Raw genomic sequence first — 18377 nt, forward strand, 5'->3', positions numbered from 1 at the left:
ACACTTAAACTATCAAAAATGTATAAAAGTCACACAAGGATAATTTTTTTAAAAACATGTCAAGTATATATCATACCAACTGATAATACCTGACTTGCCAAAGATATTCTTTTCTTACCCTAAACATATAAATTAATAGTGCCCATTAGAAAAAAAAAAAAAAATTTCACGATTTCCTTTAAAATTCAAATATGCACAGCTTAACTCACAGTTAAGGTGTTTAGACAAAAACTTTATAAAGCTATAACGATACTCACTGATTATGTGTTTTTGTTTGGTCCGAGGGTCTTCGCCCACCAAAGACACATGAGTAGGTCAGCTCAGCATACTTGAGAGCTGGGTTGAGGGACTTGCGGCGCGCCCTCTTTGCGGCAGCAACGACAGTCCTTGAGTCACGTACCCACAGTTGTACTTTTTCTAGTTGCTGAAATTCCTCCAACCGTTTGCTCAACTCATCAAATGTGTAGAACTTGCTGCCCACTTTGAGCATCGCCGCAACCTCCACACCCCTGGAAAAAGGAAAACTGAATAAAAAGCTGTCTTATAATAAAAAAGCTTTCCAATTATCATTCTGGTCAATATATACCTGTGATACATGTTAAAATTTATCTTTTTAGCTTGACAGTCAGAAAAATACAAGATAACTGCTTGCACCATGTATGACTTGGCTACCAAGCATTGGTTCAAATTGAGTGTCACTACCTGAAATTTATCATCCATTGTTGCTAGCTGGAATCAAATGGCAAATGAAAGACTGAGGCTAAGGTGAATGAACAACTCTTGTTTACAATAACAACTGTAAATATCAATCCTAATGCCAATGCTAGGGTAAATTCCCCCTAAAAAAACTCTGTGATCAAAACACTGCTCCACCAAGAAAAAATTGCAATCAACGAAAAGGGAGTAATACTTGAAAAACATAAAGAACCATGATCACACAGAAAAAAATCTTGGCTCAATGCCAACTAAAGAAAGAGTTGGGCTTACAATTTGGAGGGGAGTTTTCCTATCCCTAACCTATCTGCCAACAGCTCAAGGTACCAGGTTTCAATGACTGAAATCAGTTGTCGCTGAGGAATACCATCACTTAAAAACAAGGATTTGTATTTCTATTGGAACGATTACTTATTACTGTATAGTACTGTACTTCTCTTTGTATTATCCTGATGCACTATTCTTCAATAGAGTACTTTCTTGTGTTTCCAATAAGCACTTGCACTGCAGATACTTTTAACTACTCATTCCATTGATGGGAATAGCTTGGATACCAAGCACAAAACTTCATTCATTCAAAAACATAACTCAAGTCGTTCACTGCCGCTGTTTCCCGGAAGAACAGGGCAGAACCATCCCTGAACAAGGTGACCGAGAACCTGCCTCGAACCTCACAGAGAGGGAGTGAAAGAGTGGGTAGTTGTAGTCAATGGGTGGTAAAACATCAATCCTGAAGGCAACAAAGCTGGGAGGAGAGGGGGAATATCCTGAATGACTAGAAAAACAAAGTTGTTATACAGGACCCTACAGGGGCGGGTTACATGCATCCTTCCTGTGGGCAGGGGGAATAAGGAATGTAAGTGGTTTGCATGGATGGCTCTCTGCATTGCCTCTTGAGGATCTATAAAGGGAGAAACCCTTGAAGAAGCCGCCAAGGTGTTCGGTAATGGGGTTCAGGGGGGCAAACAGTGCACCTTCATTAACTCCTTAAACAAAAATCCTCTTACAGGCTGACATCCACTGAAGACTTATTCGAAGTTGGTTTTATGCAGACCCAGTAGGGAAAAGTAATTCAGTATTCGAAGGCTACAATTCCTCCTCAAAGGAAGGAAATAAGCCTCGTGAAAAGGGCCATTAGTTACTGAAGGTGTATGGCCAAGAGTAGTGAGCCTACACCATTCTCAGTGCTTCTTTCATCTTCTGCTGGCAATGAGTCAAGTTATCTCTATTTTCAGTACGGTCATGGTTCTCGGCTAGTTTGCTTTTCAATATAAGTCAGGGATACTAAAACAAAATTCCTTCCCTCCTGTTTTTGAAATAAAGATTCAGAGGGCAGGATGAAAGATTGATTAGCTAATCATGAATCTTTGGAGTGAAGGGCATGGCAATAGTGTCATAATAATCCAAGCACGTGGGCGCGCACACACTCACGCATACTGTACACACATCTGCTAGACTTGAGGAATGAGGGAACTCTATTGAAATCTGGTGGAAATCAACTAGTGTAGGCAAACCTTTCAAATCACTGCAACCCACAAACACATACACACACACACACAGAGAGAGAGAGAGAGAGAGAGAGAGAGAGAGAGAGAGAGAGAGAGAGAGAGAGAGAGAGAGAGAGAGAGAGAGAGAGAGAGAGTTGAATTTTTAAAGTTTTACTGAATGTATATATGCAGTCCCTGGTTAACGGCGATCCGGTTTTATGGCACGTGTCTAGCGCCGAAAATCGCCGATTATTGGGTATTGGCGCCAATACATAACTAACAGAGGCGGTGATAACCAAAAATCGGGGCTTTTCGGCGCCAATAAGCCCTGAAAATCGCCGATTTTCGGTTATCATCACACCTTCAGTTAAAAAGTTAAGTATATCTTAGTTTAACCAGACCACTGAGCTGGTTAACAGCTCTCCTAGGGCTGGCCCAAAGGATTAGACTTATTTTTACGTGGCTAAGAACCTTCAGAAACAGAACCCTGCTGATAACTGGGGACTGCCTGTGAAACAAACTTAACCACATGACAGAAATAAATTTCTAACTTGCCCTGGATTGAACCTAAGGCTCTTCAAAGAAAAGCAAGGACACTGCCATAAAATAAGTTGAAACCTAAGTACAGTGTGTCACCGATCTATGGCGGATTCGATCTTATGGCACTTTTTCAGTGATGTTAACTGCGTTTTACAGTACTGTAACTTGATGTTGCATCAAGTTCCGGCAACAAACATCAAGTTATGGCGCCATAAGCGCTGTTAAACAGCCGATAATGGCGAAACACCAACTTACGGCATGGGCTGGAACGGATCCCCTGCAGTAAGTCAAGGACCTACTTATGTAGATTGTTGCTGAAGGATACGCTGGCTTCCAGCCAGCATAGGCTCTTGTTCTTTGAGCAGCCTGTAAAAGTACCTAAGACTTGACTACAGGATTTATCTGAGCAGGATGCACAACTTGTATAACTGGAAGTTTTACCCAGCTTCCCAAACCACCAATGACTTGATTAACATCTATACTCAATGATGTGTGCAACAAAAATCATTTTATAATTCACACTGGAACTCAACTCTGGAATCTTGAGTGAAAGGCAAGGGCACTTCTCACTGATTTACAAAAGCCATAAAAGACGATAGAATCTGGGTACTTAAGACAGTACCTGAGCATTATCTTAAAAATGCTACATAACTTGAATACCGGTAAATCTTACGCAATTTATTGATCCACTAGTGATTCAATTTAAAGCAATGCATCGAAGTACCACTTCTGAGTGAGTATGACGTAAACAAACAGTCACATTTGCAACTGATGCTAATTTACAGCTAACATCAGGATCAAACCAAGAATGTTGAGTGAAATGCAAGTGTGTTACCAAGCCATAAAAGAGGACGGAACCTCTACTTACTACGTAGTAACTGAGGCAGACTGCACATTTTACATCCCAGTGAGTTTTACTCGGCTTTCCCACCCACCAGTGACTCAGTCGTTATGAGTTTCATTTGCATTCCCCGTTCATATGATTATGATCGAAACTACCACGTTAATGCAAGAGGAACAAATTTATGGAACACAAATTTAAACCTTAAGTAATTGCACAGTACTGTACCTGGAGATAAACCACAGCAGGCTGCACTCTTGCACACTGATAAGCTTTACCCAACTTACCAACCCACCAATAACTGAATTGATAGTTTTTATTCCTCTTATCCCTTCTGAGTAAATATGATGAAAACATTATACAATCATGTGTACAAAAGTTAATTTACACCTCATATCAGGTTCCAATCCAGGAATCTTGAGTGTAATAATGCAAGGGAACTACCACCTGACCCACAGAGGTCATATAGGAAGCTGGAACCTAAGTACAATACAGATACTTACAGCACATAGTATCTTCAGATTTACCTAGGCAGGCTGCATACATTGCATATCAGTTTACCAAATTTACCAACCCACCAGTGACTCAACAGAATCCATGCTTTTCATCTGAATTAGCCCTTCTGAGTTAAAATATTAGAAATCAACACACAATCATTATGCAATAGGCATACACTTCTACCTTACATTAGGATCCGACCTAGGACTCTCAAGTGAAAGGGTACCAACTGACACACAAAGGTCAAATGAGAAAGTTGGTACCAAATTACTAACACAGTAACTGATGACCTCCTTTGGCAGCTGCACAACTTGCATATCAAGAGTTTTACCTAATTTCCCTCCCCACCAGTGACTCTGATGGCACTTCATTCACAGCACCAAGAGTGATTATTAAAGAAATTAACACATAATCATGTGAGCAACAGAAACAAATCATTTACCATACATTAGGATCAAACCCAAACCCCTCAAGTGAAAGGCACAGTGCTCGACATAACTCTCAAGTGAAAGGCAAAGTGCTCTAAAGTTGATAGTGGCCACACCTTTCATTCCAGAGGCCTGGGCTCAATCAAGATGGGAGGTGGAAAAATAATGTACTGTACACAGTTTTAGAGCATTACTGATTTTAATCAGTATTCTAGAGATTAGATAAACTGTCCACATAATCAGCTTATGGCATGATTATATTTTCTATGAGTATCCTTCATGGCAGCAGTGCATGTAAATATCAGAGCTGAACATGAGGTGCTGTAATCTGGTTATTGTTTCATTTTCTTGTTACACTACTTTTATGCATATCAAATTTTATTTCCTCAGATTCTACAAAATGCTGCACATTACTCCACATTTTCAAAGACTAGCCAGGGTTACAACAACCTTTTGGGGTAGCTTAAGAGGTAGCATGCGGCTTAGCCACTAATCCTAAGACTACACTTAGGACGTATTCAACACCCCTTGGACATTTAGTGCATTCATTATACACACACGACATATAAAACAGTAGAATACTTCTGGATATACTGTTTCATATTTCCTTGATTCTGAATATGTAGGCCAGACGACTGTGATATAGTTCTTGAATGCCACATTTTGCTTGTTAAGATGTCAGTGCTTTAATTCTTCGTGTTTAAGCTTATTAAAATTAGAGATTATTAATTCTTAAATATTTCTTTCTTTAGATTCTATAAAAAATTTTCAAGTCCATATTTTCAAAGGTTAGCCAGGGTTACAATAGTCCTCACACTTTATTGTCCATCATTACCAACATTTACCCGAGCAACCCAACCTCCATTCGAACATACATACATACATACAGCCTTCTTTTTAAGCTTCTGCCAATGCCAAGATGAGGAAGAGGGGGATTAACACAAAGCACAACAGGAGTTCTTTGACCTTTCTAAACAGAATCTGTCAGAGCTCTCCCATATCCACCAAGGGCAGGGTCAAAGTAAAATTCCCCAAAGAGATAAGAAGCAAGAGTTGCCAAAGTAGCAACAGCAGGAGCAACAAGTGTCCACAACAGTAGTACATTCAGACTTGGAGGGGATAACCCCAGTCAAAGCAATGGGCTCCACCAAGACTGAAGTGAGCATGGAACTTCTGGCTGAAGCAAACTGTTCCTGAATGGCAAAGCTCATAGGTCTTCCAATATGCTGGGAGAAGACCACAATGCATTTAGCAGGTCCTTTACTTCTTGGGAATGACTCCAATTAGAGGTAACATAGGACACAGAAGCTGGGAGTGAAAAGGGAGTGGTAGGGCTGCTGCCAATTTGAAGCACAGTGCTTTGAAATGGCATGCAGTCTTGTAGACATAGTGATGGTGCTTCCTTGGCGGGTGAAACAGGTAGTTGGAAGTACGCATTCCTCAGATCTCCCAAAACAAATGAAATTTTGATGGAATCAAATATGGAACATGGGAACCCAAGACTGACCTACTCTGCTGAGACTATACTTTGCCAAAACTTAAGGAAGAGTGCAAATAAAAAGCCGACATATCATTCTGCCCCTGTAAGCGCTCTTGGATGACGGGAACAAATAAATCTTGTAACTGGTCAACATCGTGGTCCATAGGCCAATAGACTTTTGTAAGACTAAACAGAATTGAACTAGTAGAGGCTATGAATATTTGCTCATTGAAGTGTCTACATGATAATGTTCATGTGGTTAGTAATGTTACCATTATTGTAATGTCAACCTTCTTCACATGACTCTCTGTTACATACTCATGATCCAGGAGTTGTAAGCGTACTTGAAGTTCTGGATGACTCTGGCACTACTGAAAGGGTTTGCACAATAATGCCCACACAGATTGACATGATACCCTGCAGCATCATACTGTAGTGACCTGTCACACATGAACCTTCTGCCTGCATTTGCACCATCCAGGGTTTGTACACTACCAAGAAGGTTGTGCTAAAATTTCTTTGAGTGCCCTTGACAGAAGTATTAAAAGGGAAAGAGCCTAGGACAATCCTGGTTTCTGAAGTAAACTGGGGAACACTTGTTCATGAGCACACTACATCAACCCAACCCTCAGGCAGACATATTATAAACAGGTGAGTGAATCCCCCTGACAACCCTTGCATAAAAAAAATGCTCACTCAAAGTCCAAAAGAACTTTATCCAAGAGGACTTCCATGAAGAGGCAAAAAAAGGCAATGAAAATGAGAAGGAAGCTGATAAGCAGTTGTGTTTCTTCACCTTACTCTGTCCATAAGCCATACTCTCCTTGGATATATTACAAATATCAAAGCAGGAAGCAATGTCAGACATGTATGGCCTATACTCGATATTAAGGGGATTGCCACAAGAAAAGAGGGCCACTTACAAGAGGATCAAGTGTTTAGTTCCTTAGTGGAAACAGCAGCAAGACAGGTTGCTCATAATACCAAATGGAGTCTGTTAGTACTCGAGCAAAACAGCAAGGCATTGGGAGATGGGGACCTCAACCATACACCAGTCTAATTTGGGAGAATTCACCAAGAGACTAAGCCACCACTGTTGAAAAGGTAACTGGTCTCTTACCCTCACAAACTTAAACCCCCCAAGAGTCAAAGAACGAAATGGTAGGAAAAGCCATGGCAGTTCAGTATCGGAGGTGGAGTACAGTAAACCCCATCCCTGTGTATTTGCGGGGGATGTGTACCACAACCCCCCCGCAAATAGCTAAAGCCTGCAAGTACTTAAAACCTTTCTAAAAACACTTAGAATTGCCTATTTTGCTAGTTCAAACACACACAAAAAAAAACCTCTAAAAAGGTTTGGGGTCTTATCTCATTTATGATGGGGGTTAGTTCCAAAACCCATCGTTTGTTGGAAAATTATATCTCAACAAGGCTTAGCCTACAGTATAAGAGTATACTCTCTCTATATCCCGTGTACAGTGTCATTATCAGCTAATTCTGAGGTTTATGCAGATTTGACTTATGATAATTCAATACAAGAAATTGATAACAAACAAAAATTAGCAAGCAGCCTGCATTGCCGACATATCATATACATGTATGGTAGCTCAGCATACATTATACAAAGAACAACATAATGGATATGCATCTTTTCCATGGAACTTTTAAAATGTTATGCTTTACACTTCACTGTATCCAATAATATTGTATATATTCTTATACTGATTTTGTATTATAAACTTGTTATACGATTCAGTTATAAGCAAAACAACAGTTGCTCGTTCGGGTGTTTATGACTGCACACATTTACGCATGAGTACAAGACTACTAACAATACTTATATCACTCTCTTTTACTTTTTTAACTAGAAGATGGGATAAAGAGATGGCGAAAAAGAAGTTGGTCTATTGTAATTTGGTCTTTATCGCTGCCTGATTGTATGTTGCTGGCTGCGCCCCTACGAAATTTAAAATCATTTTATAAAATATTGTCGTATTGGTATAACTGCTTACCCCATCGCAAAATCGAATTATCGTAAGGCGAATTATCGTAACTTGAGCACTACTGGGTACTTGAGTATTTTAAGTCATGAAAATCATATGAAAATACAGTAATTAGTGATTATTTCTCGGTGAAAAATATCGCAAATGGGCGAATTTTCCACAAATGATGCGTATACGTTCCATAGAGAAATCCGCAAATACGGGGGGTTTACTGTAATCCCATCTGAAGGAACTAGCAAACATCTTTTTACCTCCCCCTGTTGGCCCTTAACTTCCAGTGTCGAGACTAACCAGCACACTCCAAGCAATAATGTTTAAAGACAAAATTGGTTACACCAATACAGAGTTTCCGGGTTACATCGAGGGTTCCGTTCCTATGCAGTGATGTAAGCCAAAAAACGGTTAGCCTGAGACGTTAAAAATCATAAAAAACCTTACTTTTAATCCTTTGGGTGTCTTGAAAATGACGTAACCTCCATTTTGATTGTGCTTTTCATAAAAAAGAAGCCTCCAAATTTTTACGATTTTGCTGTTTTGGAGCCATATTAAAGTTTGTTTTCTGTCAGACTAGCGACGTAAACCAGGAAATAATTTTTTATGAATATATTTGAAGAGCGACATAACCTCAGAATGACGTAAGCCAAGTCCAACGTAACACGGACTGCTTATCCTTCATACTCTTTGTTGGTCACTGTTCTTGTTCATGTCAATGTTGAACAAAACCAACCCCACACATATAATAATAAAGAGGACTGAAGTTTCACTTGTGTTGGCCAGTCAGCGTAGCACGACATCTTGGCATGACTTGGGTAAAGAATACGTGCTTGACGATCGCAGGTAAGTGGGAGGTTTTTGCCTACCTATCACAAGTCAAATACATTGTTATCAAGTTTCAATGAGTGATTCCAGCTCATGCTGGGGAATTTTTCTACCTAAATGGCCATAGTTTGTATTCTTGAAATAACAACAAACCATACTAGTACCTCCTGACATGACGAGATAACTGTAAATATTGGAAAAGAAAAAAGAAAAATCTAACATCGCAGGTACGAAGGCTTAACATGAAAACGACACGCAAGTTCACAGAGTACAGCATAGCATATGCTCGAGATTACATTTGAATTCACTCCTCATTTTTAAACTTGAGGTTTCCTAGGACCAGGGTGTGTCATTATAAAAAAAAAAAAAAATTTTATTTGTACTTTACGCCATGGTAGCATAAAAATATAGCTCCTTGAATGTTTATATTGTCATACCTAGTATAATATCCTTATCTTTTAGGAAGTATACTTCTTTACTATATTAAAAAATTCACAATGCTGCAATATTTTCTCAACTATTATCTTTAAATGTACTCTCTAATTGTCCATCTATATCGAAACAGCAAGACCATGGCACAGATAGACGTGAAATGTTGCAAAAAAAGGCTCATCTCCATACAAAATTCCTTCAGTTTTCAAATTCATGCAGTCTTTTTCAGTCCTAGGCAGATAATAGTAATGGAGGCAAGGCTGTAGTTTGTCACATTCTCTACCATTGTGAAGTGAACTCACTGTTGCAAGAGCCTATACCACTTTAGTCAAAAGGGCAATTGTTTATAAACTTCAATGCCCTAGTATTATGCAATTCTGCCAACAATCCCAGCAAGCACTGTGACTTTTTTTATCAATATCAGATGGCTCCCCACCCTTTTTATAATTCCAATTTAAAAGTTGACAACTGATTCTAATAATTTTTTAAACTAGATTTTATCATATACCATTAATTTTTTTAACTGAAATGTTCATCACCCAAGTCTGCATATGACAATTGAAATTATATTTTTCTAAAAGTGATGTGCTTACCCTTTTTTGGTTTCACATAATCATTTACGTTACAGGCTAGGGTCTTACAGATAGCCAGGGCAAAGGGTAAAACTGGAGAAATCTGAAACCATGTAAACTGCAGAGTGACAATGTATGGGGATACTGTATCTGATCTTGTATTTTTGTATCAGCTGATGATGTCACCTTACTTGCAACTACTCAAAGATCTATGCAACAAATACTTAGACGATAAATATTAACATATTATGGACGATTTTGGTTAATTATATCTACCTGAATGAGGCTTTTTTTTTTGTGAATACCTAAATAAAGTATTCAATATACGTCATGAAATAACCGGCAAAGCATTTTGTAAATTTCCCATATAAAAGGTAAGTATTGATAAAAAGCCTATAATCTTTACCTTACGATGTCAGATGTTAAATTTATGTTTAATTTCTGATCCATATGTCTATGATTTAGGAATATGTAAACATTTTCAAAGCAAACTTCAGTATCTTAATGGAACTAATGACAAAATTTTGTGATCAGCGCAAATTATTTTGATTAACCTTGAGGGGTGTGCTTACAAGACTGGTTCAGACACAATGTAATTTAATCGCACAACTATATCACATTTAACATCATTGGAGATTTCTACCATAATGCCTTGACTTTTCTGCAGTAGGGAAATTCACTCATCAACAATATTTTATTTAAAAAAAATTTAAAATAACTTACAAAATCTTCTTTGATGTCGTGGGTTTCATATACATAAATACCAACAAGTAGTAAGTTGACTGATTTATGAAAATCTGACTATAAAGCCAAACACTTTGAGCCTTTCAGTGCTTAGGACATAAAAAAAAAAAAAAAAAAAAAAAAAAAAAAAAGAGGATTTGGGTGCTGGACAGAATGACTGAAGCAAAGTGGAGGTACATGTAAATGAAAAAGCTAGTGAGTGCAGTTAGGGGCCAAAAAGATGCAATCTACCATCTTTAGTAACAATAATGCCCACAGCAGACCCTATGAGGTGCAAGGCTGCATTAACCCTTACTGGATCAAGTACTGAGTAGCTAAATTGGAAACTTAAACATCTTAAAGATAACTAAATGAACCATAATAAATTTAACCAGCTTTTAAAGAAAATTTCAATTAATGAAACTTAATATAAATGGCGAGAATCAATCCTTTAGTCTTACAAGCCACTCTAACGTCTGTACTTTACTTATGTATTGTATATATGAACTGAAGTATTCCATTCTACTTGAACAGTATGTAATCATATGAACAGTTTGGAGTTTGAACTTATTATTGCTACTTAAACTCGTGCTAATTAACAACATTTGGGTAATTTATTTAAGCATAAATTATAAAAGTGAATAATTTTATCATTAAAATTAACTAACAACATTTGGGTAATTTATTTAAGCATAAATTATAAAAGTGAATAATTTTATCATTAAAATATGTTTTAAATATATTTGCATCTTCAATAAATTTTTGCTAGTGGGCATATGTATAAATATTTCACTGGAATAAATATTTGATAAATTTCAAAAAAGTAAAAATATAAGACAAGACATTCATATATAGGATATCAATATCTAACCTACCTACCATTTTGCTTCATTAAGAATATAATTAAGATCATAACTTAGATGGGTCAGAGCATGCCGCACAATTTGATTCAACAGCTGCTTTCTATTTGGAAGTACTGAAATGGAAAAATAGCCTCAACCCTCCTCCTGTAGACTACCAGAAAACTTTTGCCTCCAGACCATCCCAAGGCAAAATTGAATCGGCAATTAATTTGGCGCCAGATTATGAAACTTAGGTCTTGAAGACCAAGTGCCGGAACCCATCAGGATTATTCAGCATAGTAATGGTGAAGTATACAAATTAATATGATTGATATGTTAGCCTATGGCTAGACTCCAGGATAAGACTTGCTAGAGAATGGTCGATGGAATGTAAGCTTAAGTCAAGTCGCACCTGGCCTAGCTAGGCCTGCTAGGCTACTGGCGTTGAGCTAAAAATAAAATCGGCAGAACCCCCAAAAATGATTTAATCTTTAAATTAATTTCAGACAGAGGTTTAGCATATTGAACATACGGGCAAGACCACAGAATACTAATTTCATTTGAGTGTGACAAATCCAGAAACTAAATAATAAAGGTTGTTCGGCATATTCATGGCCTAGGCTCAGCCTAAGGTGAAGAGTAAAAAAAAAATTATAGGCCATATCATAGGCTATAGGGTAGACAAACTTATAGGACATAACAGTCTGATTGAGAGACCTGGATAAGGCAAGGTTAAGATAAGCCAGGCTATTTTCCTTGTCTAGGCCTCCCAAGCATGGACATTAGGCTAAGCTAATCAAGAGACATCATTCATCAAAAAACATCACCATGTGGTAAAAGATTAAGAAATAATTAGGGCGACAAGCGAAGACTTTAACTTGAACCCTTCGAACGACTTCCAAAATCCATCGCTCTCAAGTTCAAGGTCATATAGGCTAGCGGTTACTTCCCCAAAACAAGTGGGGCATTACAAATAATTGTTACTAAAACACATCTAAATAATGACATGGGGCGCAAAACTCTAGAGAAAACAAGTTTGAAAGCTGCGGCGGTCGGCTGTGTAACGGCAGTACAGGAAGTGAAGGTCTAATTATATTCACAATTTCACCAGAGAACCACCACCGCCGCCTCTACACTTCCACCACCTTACGGGAAAAAGTACACGTTAAAGCCCCAATATTCAATCACAAACTGACGCAAGGGACCTTAGTGGATGTACCTTGCTTAATAGTTGTGTGTTGAATGGTGAATTACTTGTAGTTTACTCCATTTTGTTGTTTAGTTACTATTGCCTCGTGCACGCCATATCAACACACAACTATAGAGGACGGACTCGTTCGTTCCTGTAGTAAATAAGTGAACGCCAATGTGCGTAACGTTATCTAATCCCATTCAGAAAATGCCCTAACAGTCAAGGACCGCCTTGGGCGTAGATTTTCGTAGTTTTTTCTTTCTCTTTTATCCTGAAACCTCATTCAACGAATTGTGCAGGTCATACATTACGGCTGTTGCTAGTATTCAGTCATTTTGTGAGCATGGCGAGTCGAAATTTTAAACCAGTGGACTTATTACATAACACTACTTTAATTTAGGACATACTGTATTTCAGCAGCGTCAAATGTAGACAAAAACCTTAGTTATTTTTAAAATGTATCCAAATGTGCCTAAAATTGTCAATAAAACGAAGCAACACAAGTCATGAAAGTGATAAATATTCTCTGTGAGTGCTGTCTTTTCCCATTAAGCATACAATTTATTTATCATAAACGTGATATTAATAATCTACCTGAATTAAGACAGAAAAATATTTACTAATAACACATTTTTAAAGCAAATATCCACAAAATGCACTCCTGAACACATGATCAAATCTTGGAAAAGTACTATTAATTGGAAAAATTAAGGACTAAAACAAAAGAGAATCGGACTTCGTATTTATCTTGATCCGATCACCTGCTCCGACCCTACTCGTATATCTCCCTTAATAATGGTATTTCATCTATGAAAAGTATAAAATTTGCCCAAGATTACTCAAATGCGGTGAAAATATTTTATTTGTTCAACAATGGCTGCCTTATTAAAGAAGAGAGCGCTAGCTGAGTACTGCCAGACGATTGTGGTGAGATGATACTTCATTTCTGTCAGTGATAAATGTACATTGTGTCCCCGTAAATAACATTATTTTAAGCTGGAAGTGTTATACACCTCATGAATTTTGCCCCTCCTCCTCTTCCTGGTGCCGAAAGAGATAGATGTTTTTTATTGAATTAGAGAAAGTAAATAATGTCATGCTTTGGCTTTCAGGTCAAGATGATTTACAAATATTTATCTCTTATGGCTAGACAGTGGTAATTTTTTTGTTGTTTGAATTAAAGCTATGAAAAATTCCTGCAATTGCACAAGATCTTGAACTCTGTCGGGCTAAGCTATCGTAATTTCTTGAAAAAATTACATAAAAGTGAAAGTATTCTTTCTATTTATGTACATCGTTACACTGGAATAAGCCTAGATTTGTGTTCTTGTATTTGTTAAAGCACCTCATTGCAAGCAGACTTGCTTGGCAAGGGGGTCAGGTTACATGTTAAGCAGATTTGTATTCGCCTCTGTGCACCACTTTGAGCAAGGCTAACCAGAATTATTTGCAAATATACCACAGATTTAAACCATTTTTATTCTCCATGGGTTAATTTTACAAGCTTGAAGTCAGTGTAGCCTCTATGCAGTTTAATCTCGGCCGCCACTAGCCTAGAGCAGTCTGTGAGTTCTTCAATTGCCTTGGTTAGATCAGGCTTAGGGTAAGCCATGTAGAAATTATGCTAAAGGTATGGGGTTATACTAAGAGCCACCATCTAACCTATATGTGAACAGTTGTGCTATATCTGTTTATTTAAAACTTGTCTAATATGAAATGCAACCCTAGGCCATGTGTACTTTATCTAGAGAAATCATATGATTACAATGTAGGTCACTGGTCTGTATAAAATAGGTACTGCTTCCTTGCCTTTTGTAGTGATCTTGGGATCACAATAAACTGGGAGTAGTCAGATCTCACACCTGAGTAGCAGGCAAAGCCCGTGGTCATGCTGATAGAAATGGCAGCAGGTGGAATTTTTGGATCATGTCAAGATTAGCGAACCCACTCACAGCAGGGTTCATTATTCTTTACAAGAAGATTATTGGGTTCGTTATTCTTTACATGGGAATAATCGGGTTCACTGTTCTAGACATAAACACTTCAGTACCAGACATTTGAGCCCCAAGGGGCTAACACTAGACAGCTAAACAGTGTAGATGAATTGCTGTTTCACTGTGTTTAGTGTTAGCTCACTTGGAATTGGAGTTCAGACTGGAAAGGGTCGGCCATTCTTTACATGGGGACCATTGGGTTCGCTGTTCTTGACGTGTAGATGTTGGGTTCGCTAATCTTGACATGATCCGAATTTTTAAACCAGACACTTGCATCAGCAAGTTTAGGAAGGTAGTAATGCAGTTCCTGTCACAACAAAAACAACCAGCTCAACTTTGTCAGATTGTACTTGGTTGCTTATACATACAGAAGCATGTACTTCACTTGCACCTCCAGCAACACTTGCTTTAGAGGCAGTGAAGCAGCATTGGTCGACCTTAATCTAGTGTCTCTCTCATCTCATACCTTTAGCTGAGAAGTGAGGGGAGGACCTTGCTTGGAGGCTGGACAACAAGAACCTCCTAGTGGGAGTTCTTGTGAACTGTCCATCTCTAGAGATGCTTTTGTTCTTGGATGCATCAGAGGTGGGGTGGGATGCACACTTTAGGGACCTCTCCACCTTGGGTGTGTAGATAGAGAATGACCATCCGCACATCAGCACCTTGGAATTCCATGCACGCTGCATCCCTTGCAAACATAACTGGGTTTATGATAGGCCACTCTGTAGTGTTGATGCACAGCAACATGACCATAGTGACGTACGTCAACCTGCCGGGGATAATGGTCTTTCTTCACCTCTACCATTTTAAAATGCAGATGCACAAATGGGTGTTTCGCTATGCTATTGAGCTGTCACCAGGTACATTCCAGAAAGAAGGAATGTGTTGGGGGACAAGCTCGGCCTCCAGGGCTAGGTAGTGGAAACAGAATGGTCTCTGCATTCGTAGGTGGCAGGAAGGCTTTTAAAGTTTTTGAGGGAATACAGGTACTGCCAGATCTACAGTAGTTGTCTACCAGGTAAAGTGGGCCATCTTCTGTGATTGTCATCAGACGGGAATCTTTCTTTTCAGAGCCACCATTCAGCAGATACAGCATTCTTAGTGTACCTCTGATAGACAAGCTCATCCCTGCCACTGCAGTAAAAGGGTACTGTTTAGTCCATTCCCAGTCTTCCAGACCTCCTCTCAGTAGGCTATATGCTCTTGAGATACTTTGAAAAGTCCAACCAAGATGCTGTTGTTCCCAGTGCAACATTTATAGTGCTGCCTGCACAGAATGTTACATCTAATGCCAAACTGAAGACAACTGTTTATTAATACCAGGAGGCACAAGATGGAATTATACAAGAACATTGACCCTTTTCTGGCTTCTTAACCCCATGTTTAGAATATTACTCTCTAAAACTTTAATGCTTCTTTTCTTTCCATTCTTGCTATGATTGAATATAAGACAAATTGTTTAATCAGTGATGCAATATCAGTCACACTGTTGAATCCTGTCAAGCTCATTTCATAGCAGTTTTAATATTTATATTTGTTAATTTCTGTACCGCTTTAGCCAGTATTCACTGGACCTCAACAAAAGTCGTTAACTCCTTACAGTTCACATATTAATACCCTGCAGGCCACCACATCAATTAATTTTAAAGAGCAGCAGTTCCTGGAGTTCTTGGTTAGATGACTGTTTCCTCATCCCACCAAAACATGGAACACACTTCTTGCTACTTCTCCTCCCTGTTTTTTGTGACCCTCCTTTAAAATTATTGTGTAGTAGATTGTTGTCAGTCCCAGTTCTCTACCATGTTCCCTTTTTATCTTTTCATTCAGCTTAAGTATTATTATAATTATTATTCAGAAGATGAACCCTATTCATATGGAACAATCCATGGAACAATCCCCCAGGGGCCATTGACTTGAAGTTCAAGCTTCCAAAGAATATGGTGTTCATTCGAAAGAAGTAACATAAAGTAATGGGGAAATACAGAAAGACAAGATCAGTTATTAGGAAAACATAAATTAATAAATAAATAAAAATGTAAATAAAATATTGAAATACAATTTGAATTGTATTAAGCAGCACAGGCAGTCTCAGTTTTACGCAGGGCTCTATCCCTCAGTGTGCTGTAAGTAAAATCACTGTAACTGGGAAGCATCATAATTATAATGGGAATTAAATAACACTTATAGCACCATAAGTGCTTTAAGTCCGGGTAATGGTGCTGAAAAATTGGGCTTAACAGTGCCATAAGTCCAGAATGACATAACCCAAACCTGATGTACTTGAACTTTTGAATAAAGGACCTATAGAACTGAGATGTTTGATAGTGAGGCACATATATTGGGTATTAGTGCTGCTGTTCAGTGAATCTGGTTGCTTTTGGCAGGAAAAGGGGATCAAGGATCAATTGTGAGTGTGGAAGATCTCTGTTAAAATACAACTTAAGAAAAAGTAACAAACAAGAGACCATCGGTCGATGGTCCAAGTCATAACTGCTAAGGCTAGGAAACAGAAACATACCATTGCGAACCACTCTATTTAAAAGAGATAAATCTGTGGCAGAAGCTGACATCCACACGGGAGAACAGTTATTCTAGCAAAGGAAGGACAAATGACCTAAAGTGGGTTGCATTGATTTTACCACTGTTATAAATATATGAGGTCTTACGAATAGTACCTAACTTTCGTGCGGCATTTACAGAAACATTAGATGCTTCTCAAATGTAAGATGTAAGTCAAAAGTTACACCTAAAATAATTAAAGCTTTAGACTCCTTCAGCGAAGTCCCATCCACCTGAAGGGGAGGGTGGGGTGGAAAATCTGTACAAGATCTGCAAATCAATAGTGTTTTCGTTTTACTGAAGTTCAGGCTCATACCCCACCAACTACACCATTCACTGATCCAGTCCACATCCTGATTGAGGCTGATGACAGCTTCATTTCTTGTAAGTGGAGACTTTACTACATGCACAAGTGTTGCATCATTGGCATATTGAACTACATGCACAAGTGTTGCATCATTGGCATATTGAACAATTTTGTTTTCCAGGCCAAAAACCATATCACTTTTATACACTAAAAATAACAGTGACCCAAGAACACTACCCTGTGGAACTCCAGACATACTAGATCTTAGTTCACTAAAGATCCCATCAGCAGCAACTCACTGCTGCCTACCTGTGAGGAAATTTTGAAGTAATCCTAAGACATATTCATCCACTCCAAGATTCTGAAGTTTATAAATAAGTGCTTTATGATTTACTAAATTGAAAGCAGCACTAAAATCTATTTAAATTACTCAGCGCTCAAAACCCTTATCAAGGTTCTCTTGCAATTGGCATGTCACATCTAAAAGAGCATCGCAGGTACCTAACAATCCCTTAGATTCCACATACTTATATAGTGGCTTAAAAATGAGATTTTCAGCAACTTTGGAGAGCACAGGGAGAATAGAAATTGGCCTTTGGTAACTGGAGTCAGCAGATACACCACTCTTTGTAACAGGCACTGTATGTATATTACTAAGCTTGCACTCATCTGCAGTGATACTATGTCAACATAAAAATCAATAGAACATGCTAATCTTGGGAGACAACACAGTAGAAGCAGTCTACAGATATGACACTCTTTGGAACAGGCACTGTATGTATTACTGTACTAAGCTTGCACTCGCCTGCAAAGATACTATGTCAACATGAAAATCAATAGAACCTGCTAATCTTGGGAGACAACACACTAAAAATTATTTTTAAAAAACATAGTGAAGAAGCCACCAGGATCTTCACCCCATCTATCAAGATTATCCAGAATTTTC

General features: G+C 38.3%; 2 protein-coding genes across 3 annotated transcripts in view; one reads left to right on the forward strand and one right to left on the reverse strand.

The window, feature by feature from the left end:
- LOC136846629 (uncharacterized) overlaps positions 1-18377 on the reverse strand; it is a 42054-nt gene that overhangs the window by 16775 nt on the left and 6902 nt on the right. The window contains exons 1-2 of one of the 2 annotated variants that reach the window (XM_067117541.1): positions 12599-12741; positions 258-509 (exon numbers count right to left, since the gene is read on the reverse strand). In XM_067117541.1, coding sequence (XP_066973642.1) covers positions 258-490 — 233 coding nt within the window. In that variant the 5' untranslated portion in view covers positions 491-509; positions 12599-12741. Of the gene's footprint in view, positions 1-257; positions 510-12598; positions 12742-18377 lie in introns of those variants that run through there. The other variant, XM_067117540.1, reaches the window with a different exon arrangement.
- Positions 13302-18377, forward strand: part of IntS4 (integrator complex subunit 4) — a 31298-nt gene continuing 26222 nt past the window's right edge. The window contains exon 1 of the mRNA XM_067117538.1: positions 13302-13498. Within this exon, the coding sequence (XP_066973639.1) occupies positions 13445-13498 (54 nt within the window). The 5' untranslated portion in view covers positions 13302-13444. The remainder of the gene's footprint in view (positions 13499-18377) is intronic.

The sequence above is a fragment of the Macrobrachium rosenbergii genome, chromosome 15 (assembly GCF_040412425.1).
Source record: "Macrobrachium rosenbergii isolate ZJJX-2024 chromosome 15, ASM4041242v1, whole genome shotgun sequence".
NCBI classification, from domain to species: domain Eukaryota; kingdom Metazoa; phylum Arthropoda; class Malacostraca; order Decapoda; family Palaemonidae; genus Macrobrachium; species Macrobrachium rosenbergii.